Raw genomic sequence first — 21,256 nt, 5'->3', positions numbered from 1 at the left:
GCCATATATCATCCATATAACAGTGCCCACATAATAACAGTGCCATATAGCACCCATATAACAGTGCCCACATAATAACAGTACCATATAGCACCCATATAACAGTGCCCACATAATAACAGTGCCACGTAACACCCATATAACAGTGCCCACATAATAACAGTGCCATATAGAACCCATATAACAGTGTCCACATAATAACAGTGCCATATAGCATCCATATAACAGTGCCCACATAATAACAGTACCATGTAACACCCATATAACAGTGCCCTCATAATAACAGAACCATATAGAACCCATATAACAGTGTCCACATAATAACAGTGCCATATAGCATCCATATAACAGTGCCCACATAATAACAGTGCCATATAGCATCCATATAACAGTGCCCACATAATAACAGTGCCATATAGCACCCATATAACAGTGCCCACATAATAACAGTGCCATATATCATCGATATAACAGTCCCCACATAATAACAGTGCCATATAGCATCCATATAACAGTGCCCATATAATAACAGTGCCATATAGCATCCATATAACAGTGCCCTCATAATAACAGAACCATATAGAACCCATATAACAGTCCCCACATAATAACAGTGCCATATAGCACCCATATAACAGTGCCCACATAATAAAAGTACCATATAGCACCCATATAACAGTGCCCACATAATAACAGTACCATGTAACACCCATATAACAGTGCCCACATAATAACAGAACCATATAGAACCCATATAACAGTGCCCACATAATAACAGTGCCATATAGCATCCATATAACAGTGCCCACATAATAACAGTGCCATATAGCATCCATATAACAGTGCCCACATAATAACAGTGCCATATAGAACCCATATAACAGTGCCCCCATAATAACAGTGCCATATAGCACCCATATAACAGTGCCCACATAATAACAGTGGCATATAGAACCCATATAACAGTGCCCACATAATAACAGTGCCATATAGCACCCATATAACAGTCCCCACATAATAACAGTGCCACATAGAACCCATATAATAGTGTCCACATAATAACAGTTCCGTATAGCATCCATATAACAGTGCCCACATAATAACCCATATAACAGTGCCCACATAATAACAGTGCCATATAGCACCCATATAACAGTCCCCACATAATCACAGTGCCATATAGCACCCATATAACAGTGCCCACATAATAACAGTACCATATAGAACCCATATAACATTGCCCACATAATAACAGTGCCATATAGCATCCATATAACAGTGCCCACATAACAGTGCCATATAGCATCCATATAACAGTGCCCACATAATAACAGTACCATACAGCACCCTTATAACAGTGCCCACATAACAGTGCCATATAGCATCCATATAACAGTGCCCACATAACAGTGCCATATAGCATCCATATTACAGTGCCCACATAATAACAGTACCATGTAACACCCATATAACAGTGCCCTCATAATAACAGAACCATATAGAACCCATATAACAGTGTCCACATAATAACAGTGCCATATAGCATCCATATAACAGTGCCCACATAATAACAGTGCCATATAGCATCCATATAACAGTGCCCACATAATAACAGTGCCATATAGCACCCATATAACAGTGCCCACATAATAACAGTGCCATATATCATCGATATAACAGTCCCCACATAATAACAGTGCCATATAGCATCCATATAACAGTGCCCATATAATAACAGTGCCATATAGCATCCATATAACAGTGCCCTCATAATAACAGAACCATATAGAACCCATATAACAGTGCCCACATAATAACAGTGCCATATATCATCCATATAACAGTCCCCACATAATAACAGTGCCATATAGCACCCATATAACAGTGCCCACATAATAAAAGTACCATATAGCACCCATATAACAGTGCCCACATAATAACAGTACCATGTAACACCCATATAACAGTGCCCACATAATAACAGAACCATATAGAACCCATATAACAGTGCCCACATAATAACAGTGCCATATAGCATCCATATAACAGTGCCCACATAATAACAGTGCCATATAGCATCCATATAACAGTGCCCACATAATAACAGTGCCATATAGAACCCATATAACAGTGCCCCCATATTAACAGTGCCATATAGCACCCATATAACAGTGCCCACATAATAACAGTGGCATATAGAACCCATATAACAGTGCCCACATAATAACAGTGCCATATAGCACCCATATAACAGTCCCCACATAATAACAGTGCCACATAGAACCCATATAATAGTGTCCACATAATAACAGTTCCGTATAGCATCCATATAACAGTGCCCACATAATAACCCATATAACAGTGCCCACATAATAACAGTGCCATATAGCACCCATATAATAGTCCCCACATAATCACAGTGCCATATAGCACCCATATAACAGTGCCCACATAATAACAGTACCATATAGAACCCATATAACATTGCCCACATAATAACAGTGCCATATAGCATCCATATAACAGTGCCCACATAACAGTGCCATATAGCATCCATATAACAGTGCCCACATAATAACAGTACCATACAGCACCCTTATAACAGTGCCCACATAACAGTGCCATATAGCATCCATATAACAGTGCCCACATAACAGTGCCATATAGCATCCATATTACAGTGCCCACATAATAACAGTGCCATATAGCATCCATATAACAGTGCCCACATAATAACAATGCCATATAGCACCCATATAACCGTGCCCAGATAATAACAGTGTCATATAGCACCCATATAACAGTGCCCACATAATAACAGTACCATATAGCACCCATATAACAGTGCCCACATAATAACAGTGCCACGTAACACCCATATAACAGTGCCCACATAATAACAGTGCCATATAGAACCCATATAACAGTGTCCACATAATAACAGTGCCATATAGCATCCATATAACAGTGCCCACATAATAACAGTACCATGTAACACCCATATAACAGTGCCCTCATAATAACAGAACCATATAGAACCCATATAACAGTGTCCACATAATAACAGTGCCATATAGCATCCATATAACAGTGCCCACATAATAACAGTGCCATATAGCATCCATATAACAGTGCCCACATAATAACAGTGCCATATAGCACCCATATAACAGTGCCCACATAATAACAGTGCCATATATCATCCATATAACAGTCCCCACATAATAACAGTGCCATATAGCATCCATATAACAGTGCCCATATAATAACAGTACCATATAGCACCCATATAACAGTGGCAACATAATAACAGTGCCATATAGCACCCATATAACAGTGCCCACATAATAACAGTACCATATAGCACCCATATAACAGTGCCCACATAATAACAGTACCATGTAACACCCATATAACAGTGCCCACATAATAACAGAACCATATAGAACCCATATAACAGTGCCCACATAATAACAGTGCCATATAGCATCCATATAACAGTGCCCACATAATAACAGTGCCATATAGCATCCATATAACAGTGCCCACATAATAACAGTGCCATATAGAACCCATATAACAGTGCCCACATAATAACAGTGCCATATAGCACCCATATAACAGTGCCCACATAACAGTGGCATATAGAACCCATATAACAGTGCCCACATAATAACAGTGCCACATAGAACCCATATAATAGTGTCCACATAATAACAGTTCCGTATAGTATCCATATAACAGTGCCCACATAATAACCCATATGACAGTGCCCACATAATAACAGTGCCATATAGCACCCATATAACAGTCCCCACATAATCACAGTGCCATATAGCACCCATATAACAGTGCCCACATAATAACAGTACCATATAGAACCCATATAACATTGCCCACATAATAACAGTACCATACAGCACCCTTATAACAGTGCCCACATAACAGTGCCATATAGCATCCATATAACAGTGCCCACATAACAGTGCCATATAGCATCCATATTACAGTGCCCACATAATAACAGTGCCATATAGCATCCATATAACAGTGCCCACATAATAACAGTGCCATATAGCACCCATATAACCGTGCCCAGATAATAACAGTGTCATATAGCACCCATATAACAGTGCCCACATAATAACAGTGCCATATAGCACCCATATAACAGTGCCCACATAATAACAGTGCCATATAGCACCCATATAACAGTGCCCACATAATAACAGTGTCATATAGCACCCATATAACAGTGCCCACATAATAACAGTGCCATATAGCATCCATATAACAGTGCCCACATAATAACAGTGCCATATAGCATCCATATAACAGTGCCCACATAATAACAGTGCCATATAGCACCCATATAACAGTGCCCACATAATAACAGTGCCATATATCATCCATATAACAGTCCCCACATAATAACAGTGCCATATAGCATCCATATAACAGTGCCCATATAATAACAGTACCATATAGCACCCATATAACAGTGGCAACATAATAACAGTGCCATATAGCACCCATATAACAGTGCCCACATAATAACAGTACCATATAGCACCCATATAACAGTGCCCACATAATAACAGTACCATGTAACACCCATATAACAGTGCCCACATAATAACAGAACCATATAGAACCCATATAACAGTGCCCACATAATAACAGTGCCATATAGCATCCATATAACAGTGCCCACATAATAACAGTGCCATATAGCATCCATATAACAGTGCCCACATAATAACAGTGCCATATAGAACCCATATAACAGTGCCCACATAATAACAGTGCCATATAGCACCCATATAACAGTGCCCACATAATAACAGTGGCATATAGAACCCATATAACAGTGCCCACATAATAACAGTGCCATATAGCACCCATATAACAGTCCCCACATAATAACAGTGCCACATAGAACCCATATAATAGTGTCCACATAATAACAGTTCCGTATAGTATCCATATAACAGTGCCCACATAATAACCCATATAACAGTGCCCACATAATAACAGTGCCATATAGCACCCATATAACAGTCCCCACATAATCACAGTGCCATATAGCACCCATATAACAGTGCCCACATAATAACAGTACCATATAGAACCCATATAACATTGCCCACATAATAACAGTACCATACAGCACCCTTATAACAGTGCCCACATAACAGTGCCATATAGCATCCATATAACAGTGCCCACATAACAGTGCCATATAGCATCCATATTACAGTGCCCACATAATAACAGTGCCATATAGCATCCATATAACAGTGCCCACATAATAACAGTGCCATATAGCACCCATATAACCGTGCCCAGATAATAACAGTGTCATATAGCACCCATATAACAGTGCCCACATAATAACAGTGCCATATAGCACCCATATAACAGTGCCCACATAATAACAGTGCCATATAGCACCCATATAACAGTGCCCACATAATAACAGTGTCATATAGCACCCATATAACAGTGCCCACATAATAACAGTGCCATATAGCGCCCATATAACAGTGCCCACATAATAACAGTGTCATATAGCACCCATATAACAGTGCCCACAAAATAACAGTGCCATATAGCGCCCATATAACAGTGGCCACATAATACCAGTGCCATATAGCACCCATATAACAGTGCCCACATAATAACAGTGCCATATAGCACCCATATAACAGTGCCCACATAATAACAGTGTCATATAGCACCCATATAACAGTGCCCACAAAATAACAGTGCCATATAGCGCCCATATAACAGTGGCCACATAATACCAGTGCCATATAGCACCCATATAACAGTGCCCACATAATAACAGTGTCATATAGCACCCATATAACAGTGCCCACATAATAACAGTGCCATATAGCACCCATATAACAGTGCCCACATAATACCAGTGCCATATAGCACCCATATAACAGTACCCACATAATAACAGTGCCATATAGCACCCATATAACAGTGGCCACATAATAACAGTGCCATATAGCACCCATATAACAGTGCCCACATAATAACAGTGCCATATAGCACCCATATAACAGTGCCCACATAATAACAGTGCCATATAGCACCCATATAACAGTGCCCACATAATAAGTAAGTAAAAAGTTTTTTTTGCCCCTTCTGTAATCTTTGCCTGATTTTATATAAGCATTCATCCTCACTGAGGTAAGTGTGAGGATGATGAGTGTGATTATCTCCAAAGACCGGTCAGGGCACAAGACAATAGGATGGCGGTGCACCAGGTCCTCACCGTACAGCACAGCTCCCTCTCCAGTCTCCGCTCGTCTGTCTTTTCCTCCGGTTGCATTTTCCTTTTATAGTAACGACTCAAAACTGAAAGTAAAATTGTGACTCATAATGAAAGTGAAACAGACGGGAGGATACCGCTGACATACCGCCCATTGTTTCACCACCGTGGAAAATTCCAGAATTTGTTTAGAGATAGGGATCTCTCCTGCTGTCCGCTCACCGCACCTTTAACTCTTCTTTTATTCACGTTCCCGTTTGTGAACCCTGAAGAAGAAGGAAAAAAATACTGAATTTGAGCTCAAAGCCATTTGTATATTGCTGGATATTATATTAATTTTTTCGCTTTTTTAGGCTAAATCACCTGAAAAAGACATTGTGTGCACATAATATATTATAGGGTTTGTCACAGACTGGATGAAACTGTGTAGGGTCCAGGTCTAGGCTCCTATTAAAGGGTTTGTCCAGGTTTGGGGTTCAAGCAGAATGCCCACTGTCAGGATTCTGCGGGTTGTCACGTGACCACCAGCTAGATACTACCAGCCACATTCCGACTAGACGTGTCTGGCCTCGCTCAATTCTTTTTTATTGAGCAAGGCTGCGTACACGTCTAGTCGGCATGTGACCACATGTACAGTATGCTAATAACATACTTATGGCCTGGCCATGTGACTTACCATTCCCACTATTGGAGAATCCTGATAGAGTGCACTGTGCTTGAACCCTAAGCCTGGACAACCCCTTTAAACACTTCCCATTTTTTTCCCAGCAGCTGTCCTGTTCTTTTAGTAAATGGTAGGTCTGGTCTGTGGTTTGTATACAGGCATTTGGTCTAGAGTCTGTACAAAAGGGGTTTAGTCTGGAGTCTGTATACCGGGAGGTCTGGTCTGAGGTCTGTATACAGGGGGATCTGGTCTTGGGTCTGTATAAAGGGGATTTGGTCTGGAGTCTCTATACTGGGTGGTCTGGTCTGACGTCTGTATACAGGGGGGTTTGGCCTGGAGTTTGTATACAGGAGGTCTGGTCTGACGTCTGTATACATGGGGGTCTGGTCTGAGGTCTGAATACAGGGGGGTCTCGTCTGAGGACTGAATACAGGGGGTCTGGTCTGATGTGTATATACAGGGGGATCTGGTCTGGGGTCTATATACAGGGGTCATGTCTGCAGTTTGTACACAGGGGGTTTGATCTGGAGTCTGTATACTTAGTGGTCTGGTCTGAGGTCTGTATACAGGGGGGTTTGGCCTGGAGTTTGTATACGGGGGGTCTGGTCTGAGGTCTGTATAGAGGAGGTCTGGTCTGAGGTCTGTATACAGGGGCTCTGGTCTGAGGTCTGTATACAGGAGGTCTGGTCTGGGGTCTTTATACAGGAGGTCTGGTCTGAGGTCTGTATACAGGAGGTCTGGTCTGAGGTCTGCATACAGGGGCTCTGGTCTGAGGTCTGTATACAGGGGCTCTGGTCTGAGGTCTGTATAGAGGAGGTCTGGTCTGGGGTGTGTATACCGGGGGCTCTGGTCTGGGGTCTTTATACAGGAGGTCTGGTCTGAGGTCTGCATACAGGGGCTCTGGTCTGAGGTCTGTATACAGGGGCTCTGGTCTGAGGTCTGTATAGAGGAGGTCTGGTCTGAGGTCTGTATACAGGGGGGTCTGGTTTGAGGTCTGTATACAGGGGGTCTGGCCTGAGATCTGTATACATGAGGGTCTGGTCTGAGGTCTGAATACAGGGGGGTCTTGTCTGAGGTCTGAATACAGGGGGTCTGGTGTGATGTGTGTATACAAGGGGGTCTGGTCTGATGTGTGTATACAGGGGGGTCTGGTCTGATGTCTGTATACAGGGGTCATGTCTGCAGTCTGTATACAGGGGGTTTGGTCTGGAGTCTGTTTACTGGGTGGTCTGGTCTGAGGTCTGTATACAGGGGGTTTGGCCTGGAGTTTGTTTACGGGGGGTCTGGTCTGAGGTCTGTATACAGGGGGGTCTGGTCTGAGGTTCATATACAGAGGTCTGAGGTCTATATACAGGGGGTCTGGCCTGAGATCTGCATACATGAGGGTCTGGTCTGAGGTCTGAATACAGGGGGTCTTGTCTGGGGTCAGTATACAGGAGGTCTGGTCTGATGTCTGTATACATAGGGATCTGGTCTGTGGTCTGTATACAGGGGGACTGGTCAGAGGTCTGTATACAGGGGCTCTAGCCTGGGGTCTGTACATATAAGGGTCTGGTCTAACAATTGTACCCAAGGGGGTACCCAAGACTACGCCCTGTGCCCTTCCCCCCTATGCTCTCACCTCTCCCCTGCCTCTGCAGCTGGCATCATTATTCATTATTATGTGATGCTGCCATCTACTGCCCAAACATATTACTGCTCTTCTAAAAACTGATAAAACAGTTTTTAACCCCTTCCCGCCACACACACTTTTTTCATCGCCTCCTTCTGAGAGCCGCAATTTATTTAACTTTTTTTTTTCAATTTATTATTTTAGTGGCTTAACAAACATTTTGAACTTTGTAAAAAAAAAAAAAAAAAAAACTTTGAGATGCCTTTTTCCGAGATACCATTTTGGGGTAAATATTACATTTTGACAACTTTTTCTTGCATTTTTTTGTAGCCCCCCCAAAAAATAGAATTTTTGCGTTACAATTTTTTTCTCTTAACAACTTTTACTATATGGGTTAAATAATTTTAGATTTTGATAGATTGGAATTTTCTGGACGCAAAAATTCTGAATGTGTATATTTTTTATATTTATTTTATTTTTATTTTATTTTTCAAATTTTTAAGATTTTTTATTATTATTCTTTAATATTTTTTTTAAGTCTCCAGAAGGGACTTTTGTTCTATATGCTGTATTGCAGTATATAGTCCTCATCATGGTGTCCAATAAAGCCCATCTATAGGCTGGACATCAGAGCAGTATCAACATGGCATTAATTGCATCGCTGGGGGGGATATGAGGGAAAGGGGCAACTGGAATAATGGACGTCTGGGTGGGAAACTTCCCGCCCCCAAGGAACTTGCAGCCTCATTTATAGAAAAGTTTCTTTTCTCAGTAATAGGATATAGGACAATATAGCATCTTAATAACTCACCCGGAGGCTCGTCTTCAGAAGAAACTTAGTTCATGTGATTACAAAACGAGTTCTACGTTCCCCGGAGGTTAGAAACCCATGAGCCCTGCATTATACACGTCAATAGGTCCAGACATAAAATAAGAATATCTGAACCAAAAATAGTTAAAAACTCCTTACACATTATATATCACTCATTTATTACACACAATCATTGTGTTAGTGGGAGCTCATAACTTGTCTTCTTGGTAAGGCTACGTTCACACAGTCAAAGTACAGACCACAATTTCAGGACTGACAGCAGATCTCCAGATCCGAACTCAACCATATACACTATATGGAGAAAAGTACCGGCCTCGCGTCCTAATCAATGAACTCCGGTTTCTCATTCAGTCCCATTATAACTATAATGTGATGCTGAGGCACTACTCATGGAAAAGCTGTGAGACAGGGTAGTCAGGAGGTCTGAGGTCAGATACCAGGAGTACTCAGAGTACAGAGGGGCAAGACAAAGGAGTCATCAGGAAACAGTCCGGGGTCAAATGCAAGGAGGGTACATCAAGATAAAGGAATAAGAGAATAGTCAAAGGCCAAGTCCGGGGTCAAATACCCGAGGTCAGCAAGAGTCAATAGCAAAAGGGATAACATACGAATAGTCACTACAAATCCAAGGTCCAGCAACAAGATCAGGAAAGCAGACACAGAGCAATGCTATAGCTGACAATAGTCACGACAAATCCAAGGTCCGGCAACAAGATCAGGAAAGCAGACATAGAGCAATGCTACAGCTGACAATGGTCACAAATCCAAGGTCTGCCAACAAGATCAGGAAAGCAGACACAGAGCAAAGCTACAGCTGACAATGGTCACGACAAATCCAAGGTCTGGCAACAAGATCAGGAAAGCAGACACAGAGCAAAGCTACAACTGACCATAGTCATGACAAATCCAAGGTGTGCCAACAAGATCAGGAAAGCAGACACAGAGCAAAGCTACAGCTGACAATGGTCACGACAAATCCAAGGTCCGGCAACAAGATCAGGAAAGCAGACACAGAGCAAAGCTACAACTGACAATAGTCACGACAAATCCAAGGTCCGGCAACAAGATCAGAAAAGCAGACACTGAGCAAAGCTACAGCTGACAATAGTCATGACAAATCCAAGGTCGAGCAATAAGATCAGGAGATCAGACACAGAGCAAAGCTACAGCTGACAATAGTCACGACAAATCCAAGGTCTGGCAACAAGATCAGGAAAGCAGACACAGAGCAAAGCTACAGCTGACCATAGTCATGACAAATCCAAGGTCTGGAAACAAGATCAGGAAAGCAGACACAGAGCAAAGCTACAGCTGACAATGGTCACGACAAATCCAAGATCTGGCAACAAGATCAGGAAAGCAGACACAGAGCAAAGCTACAGCTGACAATGGTCACGACAAATACAAGGTCCAGCAACAAGATCAGGAAAGCAGACACAGAGCAAAGCTACAGCTGACAATTGTCATGACAAATCCAAGGTCTGGCAACAAGATCAGGAAAGCAGACACAGAGCAAAGCTACAACTGACAATGGTCACAACAAATACAAGGTCCGGCAACAAGATCAGGAAAGCAGACATAGAGCAAAGTTACAGCTGACAATGGGCTTCTAATAGCTAGACAGATAAATAGCTAGCTAATTAATAGAATGGGAAACACCTCGAAGAAAGTCCACGTGCTAGACCAGATTGAGCAGCAGGGTTGTCAATCAAAATGTTGACAGCCCAACATGCCCCAGGCTCAGATTGGACGATTGGGCTGCCACAATACTGACAATGCAGCACACTCCATATTCTATAGTGCGGCTGAGCTGTCACTCACAGCATCCCTAGGCCACAGTGAGTGATGAAACCGTGACATGTAACTTATATATACGGCGGGTGAAATAAGTATTGAACACGTCATCAATTTTCTTAGTACATCTATTTCTAAAGGTGCTATTGACATGAAATTCTCATGGGATGTCAGTAACAACCCATCAAATCCACACAGGCAAAGACATCACCATGAATGTCTATAAATTATGTGTAATAATGAGAAATGACACAGGGAAAAAGTATTGAACACGTGAAGAATGATAAGTGCAAAAAGTCCTGGAAAGTCCTGTCACCTGCTGAAATCTATCAGTAATTACAAAGCAATCCGGCCACTTAGTGAAAAATATCAGCTGGTTCAACTGATGGCCTATAAAAAGGTTACTGAGATATCTCATGATGAGTAAAACCAGTGAGCTGTCTCAAGACCTTCGCAACCTTAGTGTCGCAAAACATACTGATGGCATTGGTTACAGAAGAATTTCTAAACTAGGTAGTAGATATATTTAGTTAGAAAATTGGTGACATGTTCAATACTTATTTTGCCTGCGGTATATAAGATAGATAGGTAATAACTTCTCCATAGATGATCACTTGCTGATCAGTGGAGATCTGATCATTGATCCCGAGAATGGGACTCCAATGTATTTTCCTGTGATTGCAATAACCATTACCGGCCATGTTTTGTAGAACCCAAACCCAACATCTGCCATTGGGGAAGAATTGGCCCAATCTCGTACACATTAGATGGACAACCCCCCAAAAAAAAACGGATTAAGTGTATGGCCACCATTTCAGCTCGGCTTTTAACTCATAGAAGGATGAAGAAGTAAAAGGCAGAATTGAGTGTACATTGCGCACAGGTTGTGTCAATACATATATATTGACTATGATATAATATCTGAGGATTGGACACTTAGTTATCCCAGGAGTCTGTTTGTACAGAAGATACTGATTCCTGAAAGGTTGTACAGATAAGTGTTTTATGGCAGCTCTGCTGTAGAGAAAGTCACACGGAGAAGAGCTTGAGAGAGGAAAGGTAAGAGCAAGTGCGAGAGAGCTAGAAAGTCACCATAGCCTCATCACATATTGTGTGTGCAGATGTGAATGGCTTGTATATATATGTATGTATATTATATATAAGGACACGGTACAAGAGTTCTCTAGTGCTGCTCCATTTTTCTAGATTTCTCTACCACTGGCTGTCCAACAGTCTTGTATTCATCATATGATACCAAAAACCCAAGCTCTGTTGACTAGTATTTAGACTGACTTATCAGCCGATCCATATTACCTTCTCCTCCATTGTAGCCCCACATAAATCCCTTTAGGTTGTGGTGTCATCTTGGCTTGTTCTTTTCTATTGCATTACATTTATGGTCACCCGTTTTGCCTGTATTCAGACATTTATGTGTTTGTGTATGTATTGTATTGCACATTAATGTTTTGCATATCTACATTTGTACATTTATGGGTTTTTATATTTTTATATTAGATTTGTATATTTAGGTTGTAAGATTTATTATATTTATACATTATTTATTGTAATTGTATATTTATGTGTTTTTTAGTTGTACATTTATATGTTTTTTAATTTATTTAATTTGTATATTTATGTGTTTTTCATTTATTTTATGTGTATATTTATGTGTTTTTTTATTTATTTTATTTTCATATTGATGTGTCTTTTTATTTATTTTATTTGTAAATTATGTGTTTTTTATTTATTTTATTTGTATATTTATGTGATTTTTTTATTTATTTTATTTTGATATTTTTTTATTTATTTTATTTGCATATTTATGTTTTTTTCATTTATTTTATTTGTATATTTATGTGTTTTTTTCATTTATTTTATTTGTATATTGATGTTTTTTCATTTATTTTATTTGTATATTTATGTGGTTTTTTTTATTTATTTTATTTGGATATTTATGTGTTTTTTTATTTATTTTATTGGTATATTTGTGTTTTTTCATGTATTTTATTTGTATATTTATGTGTTTTTTATTTATTATATTTGGATATTTATGTGTTTTTGTTATTTATTTTAATTGCATATTTATGTGTTTTTTTCATTACAGTATTTTATTTGTATATTAATGTGTTTTTGTATTTATTTTAATTGTATATACAGTATTTATGTTTTTTTATTTATTTTATTTGTATATTTGTGTTTTTTTTTATATATTTTATTTATATATTCGTGTTTTTTTATTTATTGTATTTGTATATCCACAAAAAATCACAGACGTGAACATCCCCATGGACTACCACAGGTATACGTGCTATTGACCACATACTAACCGTGTGATTGTGGCCTCAGCGAAATAAAACTAATGAAACTCTGACCAAACTCTGATGAAACTTGGTCAATTTTTTTCGGACGTGAAAAAAAAGGCTCATCTCCATCAAGTTTAACCGATGTTAAAAAAATAATGCTGGCATTGATCAGCAGAACGGGGCACTTCTATGCCCATGAGAAAGGAGCGGCAGTGTCCAAAGTTGCCCGTCCTCCATTAATTCTCTATGGGGACTGCTGGAGAAAGTCATGTACAGTGCAATAGAGACTGGAGCCGTGGTCAAACGTTTGCACTACTGCTCCATTCAGTGGAGATAAACAAGCCCCGATCTGCCGATCAGTGCAGGTCCCAGCGGTCAACATCCGCTCTTCCAAAAGTTATCATCTATCTTGTTAGTAGGTGATGACTCCTTTACATCGGGCAAACTCTTTAAGACACTTGTTTGAGTCATGGGTCTGGATGATAAGGGGGAAAGATGCCTATTTTTTTGGAATCTCCACCTGGATTAATTTGTGGTTGCAAGCAAAAATGTGAAGGTGACAATGTGGAGGAAGATAGGACCAGATGTGAGTTTGGTGATGGTAGACAATGGTCTAAAAATCCATTAAAATTTTTACGGTGAGAAAGATATTTGCTCTTTGCTCTTGTTGACTGTGACTCTCCATTTCACAGATGATGGATAATAACGTCCCCTTCATCTTCCTGGAGATTGCACTTGCCTTGAGCATCATCATTTTGAACCTACTGGTTTGTGCCACGGTCTACCTGCATAAGGAGCTGAGGAACGTGACCAACTTTCTGATTGTCAGTTTGGCGGCTGCAGACATTGGCGTTGGAGCTTTGGCGATCCCGTTCTCCATCGTACTAAGCATGGAATACATTCTCTGCTTCTACACCTGTATGTTCATCACCTGCTTCCCGCTGGTCACCACACAGTTCTCTATTCTTCTCCTCCTGCTCATCGCCATCAATACCCATCTAAAGTTGAGGCTTCCAAACAGGTATGGAGAATGCCAGTAACGCTGTAGTCAAATCTCTTTCATCCCACACCATTTGACAATCCAAATTTGCTTTTTTAAGGTGGATCAGATCCACTCCAAAGTCTTCCTTAATATTGGATCATATCAACTCCAAAGTTTTCCTTTAAACTGGACCAGATCCACTCCAAAGTCTTCATTAAAACTAGATCAGATCCACTCCAAATTTTTCCTTAAAACTGGATTAGATCTAGTCCAAAGTCTTCCTTAAAACTGGATCAGATCCACTCCAAAGTCTTCCTTAAAACTGGATCAGATCTACTCCAAATTTTTCTTTAAAATTGGATCAGGTCTACTCCAAAGTCTTCCATAAAACTGGATCAGATCCACTCCAAAATCTTCCTTAAAACTGGATCAGATCCACTACAAAGTCTTCCTTAATATTGGATCAGATCCACTACAACGTCTTCCTTAAAACTGGATCAGATCCACTCCAAAGTCTTCCTTAAAACTGTATCAGATCCACTCCAAAGTCTTCCTTAAAACTGTAGCAGATCCACTCCAAAGTCTTCCTTAAAACTGGATCAGATCCACTTCAAAGTCTTCCGTAAAACTGGATCAGATCCACTCCAAAGCCTTCCTTATAACAGGATCAGACCCACTCCAAAGTCTTCCTTAAAATTGGATCAGATCAAATGCAAAGTCTTCCTTAAAATTGGATCAGATCAACTCCAATGTCTTCCTTAAAACTAGATCAGATCCACTCCAAATTTTTCCTTAAAACTGGATTAAATCTAGTCCAAAGTCTTCCTTAAAACTGGATCAGATCCACTCCAAAGTATTCCTTAAAACTGGATCAGATCTACTCCAAATTTTTCTTTAAAATTGGATAAGGTCCACTCCAAAGTCTTCCATAAAACTGTATCGGATCCACTCCAAAGTCTTCCTTAAAACTGGATCAGATCCACTCCAAAGTCTTCCTTAAAACTGGATCAGATCCACTCCAAAGTCTTCCTTAAAACTGGATCAGATCCACTTCAAAGTCTTCCTTAAAACGGGATCAGATCCACTCCAAAGTCTTCCTTAAAACTGGATCAGATCCACTCCAAAGTCTTCCTTAAAACTGGATCAGATCCACTCCAAAGTCTTCCTTAAAACTGGATCAGATCCACTCCAAAGTCTTCCTTAAAACTGGATCAGATCCACTCCAAAGTCTTCCTTAAAACGGGATCAGATCCACTCCAAAGTCTTCCTTAAAACTGGATCAGATCCACTCCAAAGTCTTCCTTAAAACTGGATCAGATCCACTCCAAAGTCTTCCTTAAAACTGGATCAGATCCACTCCAAAGTCTTCCTTAAAACTGGATCAGATCCACTCCAAAGTCTTCCTCAAAAACTGTTTTTAAAAAGCTTGGAAAGCTCATCCCATTCATTTCTATGGGACATTCACTGCTTGGCTGCTTATATGAAGAGTTTTTGAGCATTTTTCCTGAAGAACAATAACGCCTTGTTGAAATAAAAGCGCATGACACTTCATTGAAACAGCTCCTGATGGAATATGCTCCAAATGAGGCAATGTCAAAAGTGTAAGTTCTTGATTTCCTACCCAAATGTTTCTATCTTCTAAAAATCTTTTAATTCATAATATAATTAGCCAGGAATAGCCTAGCAGGTCATGACTCAAGACTTACCCTAGATCCTGTAATCACGTCCTTCTTGCCTGGGCATTGGCACTGTGCCGATGAAGCAGGGGGAAATGCCCCTGCTTCATTGCACATGTCCAGGAAGGAAGGGGGCACAAGAGATTTTTGAAAGTCCAACGATAACCGGAGCTTGTGGGGAGCATGTCAGCCATGCCCCCTGGGTGTGATTTCAGGATCTGATGCTGGACTAGTTCTGGCTAATTACGAACAGAGCATTAAAAGCTGATTTTTAGAAAACGGAAACATCTGTGAAGGACATCAGGCACTTTGCTTTAATTTAGGAATAGGCTTATGTAGTGCTATGGTCGTGGTTTAGGAGACAGAGAAGATCAGACAGATTTGCTTTAATATGAATTATACCTGTCACATATCGATACCAAATGATGAAATTTGATTGAAAGGGGTTGTCTACAAGACAGGTGACACACGAGAGCTAATACTCCATTCCCACTGGGACTATTGAAACACTCATTTTTGAGCTTGGTGGAGGCTAAGTGGTCAAACCTCCAGGTTCCACTGTGGTTACTAGAATGAAGTAGCAGGGGGGCAATAAGATAGCGCGTCCCTCAGTATCATGTTGTCCGAAGTTGCCCTCTTGACCAGATATAATCAATTGCAGACCAGGCTGGCCTCCGATAAACCTAACCAAAGCAGATAGAAGACAAATTTTCATGGCTCTTTCCTACCACTACTCTGCTCTAGTGGGGATTAGGTAGACCTCCATCGATCAGGTCTTTGAAGTAACTCTTAATTTTTCTCTTACAGCTACACGGTCACCGTGACAAATCGGCGATTAGTCCTGGCAGTTTTCGTTTGCCTATTCCTTTCCTGTCTCATTGGCTTCGCACCAATGATGGGATGGAACCAGTTCCAGCAATATGTGGGCAGCAATAAAACTCAAACTGCTTCAGAAAGATCAGTTATGGCTTTTGATCGGTCCATCGTCATTCATTCGGCATCTTTCCAACCAAGAGACCTTTCCAAGGCTTATTTCAGCCACAAAGAGATCACTAATGATAATAATAATACCATCCCTGGTGACCACCTTGGCTGCTGTTCCCTCACTGCCGTTTTTAGTCCAGAGTACCTTGTGTACTTTGTGTTTTTTGGTTGTATTCTGCTGCCGTTACTCATCATGTTGACCATTTACGGTGATATCTTCAGGGTGGTTCGAGAGCACCTGAAATCTTCTAAGAAGCGGGAAGCCCACATGGCCTGGACTCTAGTACTCCTTGTGGGAATTTTCTGCTTATGTTGGATTCCACTCAACACAATTAACAGTCTAAGACTCTTGTGTCAATCTTGCACCATTCCAATTTCTCTTATCCGCCTGACTGTGCTCTTCTCACACATGAATTCCTTTGCAAACCCATTGGTCTACGCTATGCGAAAAAAAGACTTTGGTGTAGCCCTCAGATCTGTGGCATTGCGCCTTGTAGGTTGTTGCCCGCTACCAAAAATTATTTCTCGGACTCACAAGGTTAATCCACAAGATGTATAACATCACAGCTTTATCACATTGATTTCAATCCTTCCAAAAAAAGATAATCAAGGACCTCATTGTGGTCCCATAACCAAGTTTATTTCACAGTGCACCCAAAATCACTGGGCATCCATCATTTATAAAGTCATGTTGTAGGTTGTGTCCATTGTATAAGTTACTTACATAGATCTTTAATGTTATACATAGCAAAGATTAAGAATTATCTAGTGTTGTTTTGGTCTATTGACCCCCTGGGACAATTCCCAGAGTCTCTCGCAAAGGAAATAGGACCACACATTGTCTCCAAAGATCCAAGCTAACTACCCAAGAGGATTAATAATGTTTGTTCCCTTTGCCCCTCTTACTGATGGCTGTCATGTTGTAGCCCATACATCTTTAGTAGTTGTTGGCCAAATCAGTGGTTTTCCCCAAAGACAGTAAGGTGAATCCATGAGGTAGATGGTGGGATCTTTAGGGGGTGCCACCACTAGTGAGAAGAGTGAGGAACAGACTGGATACGAGTACAGCTAGCAACCAGGCAAATGAGACTAAGATGTCAAAAACTAGATGGCCAAGCAGAAGAAGACTGGAAACTCAGAGAGCTTGGTATGAGTGTACGTATTACTGTTGAATTAAAGGAGTTGTCCGGTAAAAACAAGTAATCACCTAACCACAGGATAGGTGATAACTTATTGGTCGTTGGGGTCCGACTGCTAGGACGAGGAATTTTTATCCCAGTTTGGACACTTTTATCTCCATTATAACATAAAGCAGCAGGTAGGATGCCCAACTGCCACTCCATTTATTCTGTATGGGGCTGCCAACACGAATTAATGAAGTGGTGGTTGAGCATGCGCATTACTGCTCCATTCTACAACACAGATAAAAGTTCTCTATTCTGACAATCGGTGAAGGTCCCAACAGTTGGACGCCCACTGGTCAATAATTTATAATTTTCTAGGTGATAACTTGTTTAAGCCTGATAAAGCCATCAGAGAACAAAGCCCAAAAGAGACCTCTGAAGGACTGATGCGAGAGTCTAAAAGCTAAAGTGAGAATTGAAGAACCATCGTGTTGACTTGAAACAGTGTTGGCCATTACTCTACATCACACTGATACTTATGGCCTATCCTCCGTGTCTCATGAATTACTTTGCAAGTATTAAAAGTATATGCCCTAGTGATGAGCGTGCGTGCTCCATACTCAATTGAGCATTGGGGTGCTTGGGTACGCTTGTTGCTCGATTGAGTATTGGACCTGATGACGCGATGCGGCCGGCCAATCACAGTAATGGCAGTAGCCAACATGGCCGTATATGGCAGGCAATACCCGCATGTTTATTGGGTGTCTAACAGCCACGAAACATGTGGGGCGAGGACTTGAGCACCTGCAATACTCGATCGCGATCGAGAACCCGAGCCGATGGTCGCTCGCTCATCACGAATGTGCACCTCTTGCATAATTCAGTTTGCTTTATCTCAGATTTAGGACATATGGCCAGTGTCATACTGAAGAACATTGGACCTACCAGAGGATGTGATTCTGAGGGCCCACCTTTCTCCCCCATTCAAGAACCCCATAGGCTTACATTAACTCTCCTTAAAGAGAAGCGAGGGCCCACCAGAGGATTCTCCAGTTCTCCGGTGGGTCAGTCCAACCCTGCATATGGCCCAACGGATAGGAATGCAGAGCTGCTGCACTTTCACATTTTTTTCAGAATTCATGAAAAGTGCAACTAATCGATACTTAGGGGTCATTCACAGGTAAGCCATATTACAGAATTTTTGGAAAAGTGCTTCAATAATTCTAAAATTACATTTCTTAGAATGAAAATCTCGTTAACTGAGGGTTCAGTTTACGGCTGGTGACAACAGAAGAAATACAAAGGCTTGGGATTTTTTTTTTAAAGTGTTTAAAAAAGTTTTTAAAAAAATCTACACAAGTATAAAAAGAAGAACTCGTTCTCTGCTCTCAGGTCTTTCAGGAAAAGAAAGAGGAATGTTAAGAATCATTTCCAGTAGAACGAAACTGAAGAAAGGATGACTAGACACTCGCGTTTTCCTACAAATCACCTGACCTAAACGAGAAGGGGGCAGAAGGAGGACGTCCTCACTGTATTCTTTTCTTTGTTAGTATGCATCATAGTTGTAGACGATTGGTTATAGGTCCGGAAGAATAATCTGTCGGACCCTTCTGATTCGATATAAGAAAAATCAGAAAGGTCTGAAGGGTCATTTATAGCTCCGGAAGAATAATCTATCAGACCTTTCTGATTTGCTATGAAAAAAAAATAAAAAGGGTCAAAGGGTAATTTTTTTTTACTGCACAATTAAGACTGGAAAAACAGAACCCAAGAAATAAAAACAATAAAACTAATTTTTAGCATTATTTTACAGCACATTGAATTTGTAAAATTGAAAACTGCAACTTGTCCTGCCAAAAAAAATAAACAAATGAAATAAATAAATAATCTCACGTCGATGGAAAAGTAAAAAAATAATAAAAAAATTAAACGTAAAAGTAAAAAAAAAAAAAAAAGTAAAAAAAAATAATAAAAAAATAAAATGTAAAAGTAAAAATAATAATTAAAAAAACGTAAAAGTAAAAAAATTTAAAAAGTAAAAGCAAAAAAATAATAAAAAACGTAAAAGTAAAAAAAAAATAAAAAAATTTAAAAGTAAAAATAGAATAAAAAATAAAACATAAAAGATAAAAAACGTAAAAGTAAAGAAAAATAATAAAAAAACGTAAAAGTAAAAAAATAAAATGGAAAAATAATTAAAAGTAAAAGTAAAAATATAATAAAAAAAATATAAAAGTAAAAAAAATAAAAAAATAAAACGTAAAAATAAAAAAAACTGTAAAAGTAAAAAAAATAATAATAAAAATGTAAAAGTAAAAAAATAATAAACGTAAAAGTAAAAAAATATAAAAAAAAATGTAAAAGTAAAAAAATAATAAAAAATGGAAAAGTAAAAAAATAATAATAAAAAATAAAACGTAAAAGTAAAAAAAACTAAAAAAAAAACTGTAAAAGTAAAGAAAAATAATAAAAAAGCAAAAGTAAAAAAATAATAAAAAAACATAAGAGTAAAAAAATAATAAAAATAAAATGTAAAAGTAAAAAAAAGTAAAAAATAAAACCTAAAAGTAAAAAAATAATAAAAAAAAATTAAAGTAAAAAATAAATAAATGAAACATAAAAGTAAAAAAATTAAAAAAAAAGTAAAAGTAAATAAAAAGTTATAGGGGAGGATAAGGGAGAAAAAAATGACAGGTTCTTAAGGGGATAATGTCTCTGAAAATCCCTTTAACACCGGCACTGTTTATATTAGGGCAGAGATCATTTTTAAAGGCTAAAAAAAAAATCAGTGGTAATTATTTGTATTGGAGATTGAATATCCCCGGTGCTAATGGAGCTCATATCTCGGAGTGACTGCTGGCCCCGGGGTGGAGGTAATCCCCGGCAGATTGTCACCATGGTCAGTATGGATTTTAACGATCGTCCACAGAAGCAAAGTTATTAAACCGTTAAATCTCCAGAGATATTGCAAAAGTATAGACGCCCCACCCTGCAAT

At 39.5% G+C, this 21,256-nt stretch overlaps 2 protein-coding genes across 2 annotated transcripts in view; one reads left to right on the top strand and one right to left on the bottom strand.

The window, feature by feature from the left end:
- LOC141172042 (guanylate-binding protein 7-like) overlaps positions 1–6,394 on the bottom strand; it is a 50,197-nt gene extending 43,803 nt beyond the window's left edge. The window contains exon 1 of the mRNA XM_073655826.1: positions 6,293–6,394. The gene's annotated coding sequence lies outside the window, so the exon portion shown is untranslated. The remainder of the gene's footprint in view (positions 1–6,292) is intronic.
- A 7,662-nt stretch (positions 6,395–14,056) lies between these two features.
- Positions 14,057–17,695, top strand: LOC141171692 (adenosine receptor A2b-like). Its single transcript, XM_073655347.1, has 3 exons — positions 14,057–14,080; positions 14,187–14,515; positions 16,960–17,695. The coding sequence occupies exons 1-3, from the start codon at positions 14,057–14,059 to the stop codon at positions 17,693–17,695; spliced, it is 1,089 nt and encodes a 362-aa protein (XP_073511448.1).
- The last annotated feature ends 3,561 nt before the right edge of the window (positions 17,696–21,256 follow it).

The sequence above is a fragment of the Phyllobates terribilis genome, unplaced genomic scaffold, assembly GCF_046119375.1.
Source record: "Phyllobates terribilis strain yellow unplaced genomic scaffold, ASM4611937v1 Scaffold_12__6_contigs__length_324123572, whole genome shotgun sequence".
Lineage (NCBI taxonomy): Eukaryota > Metazoa > Chordata > Amphibia > Anura > Dendrobatidae > Phyllobates > Phyllobates terribilis.
Note: the sequence above shows the minus strand (reverse complement) of the source record. Positions and strands in the feature narration are given on the sequence as shown.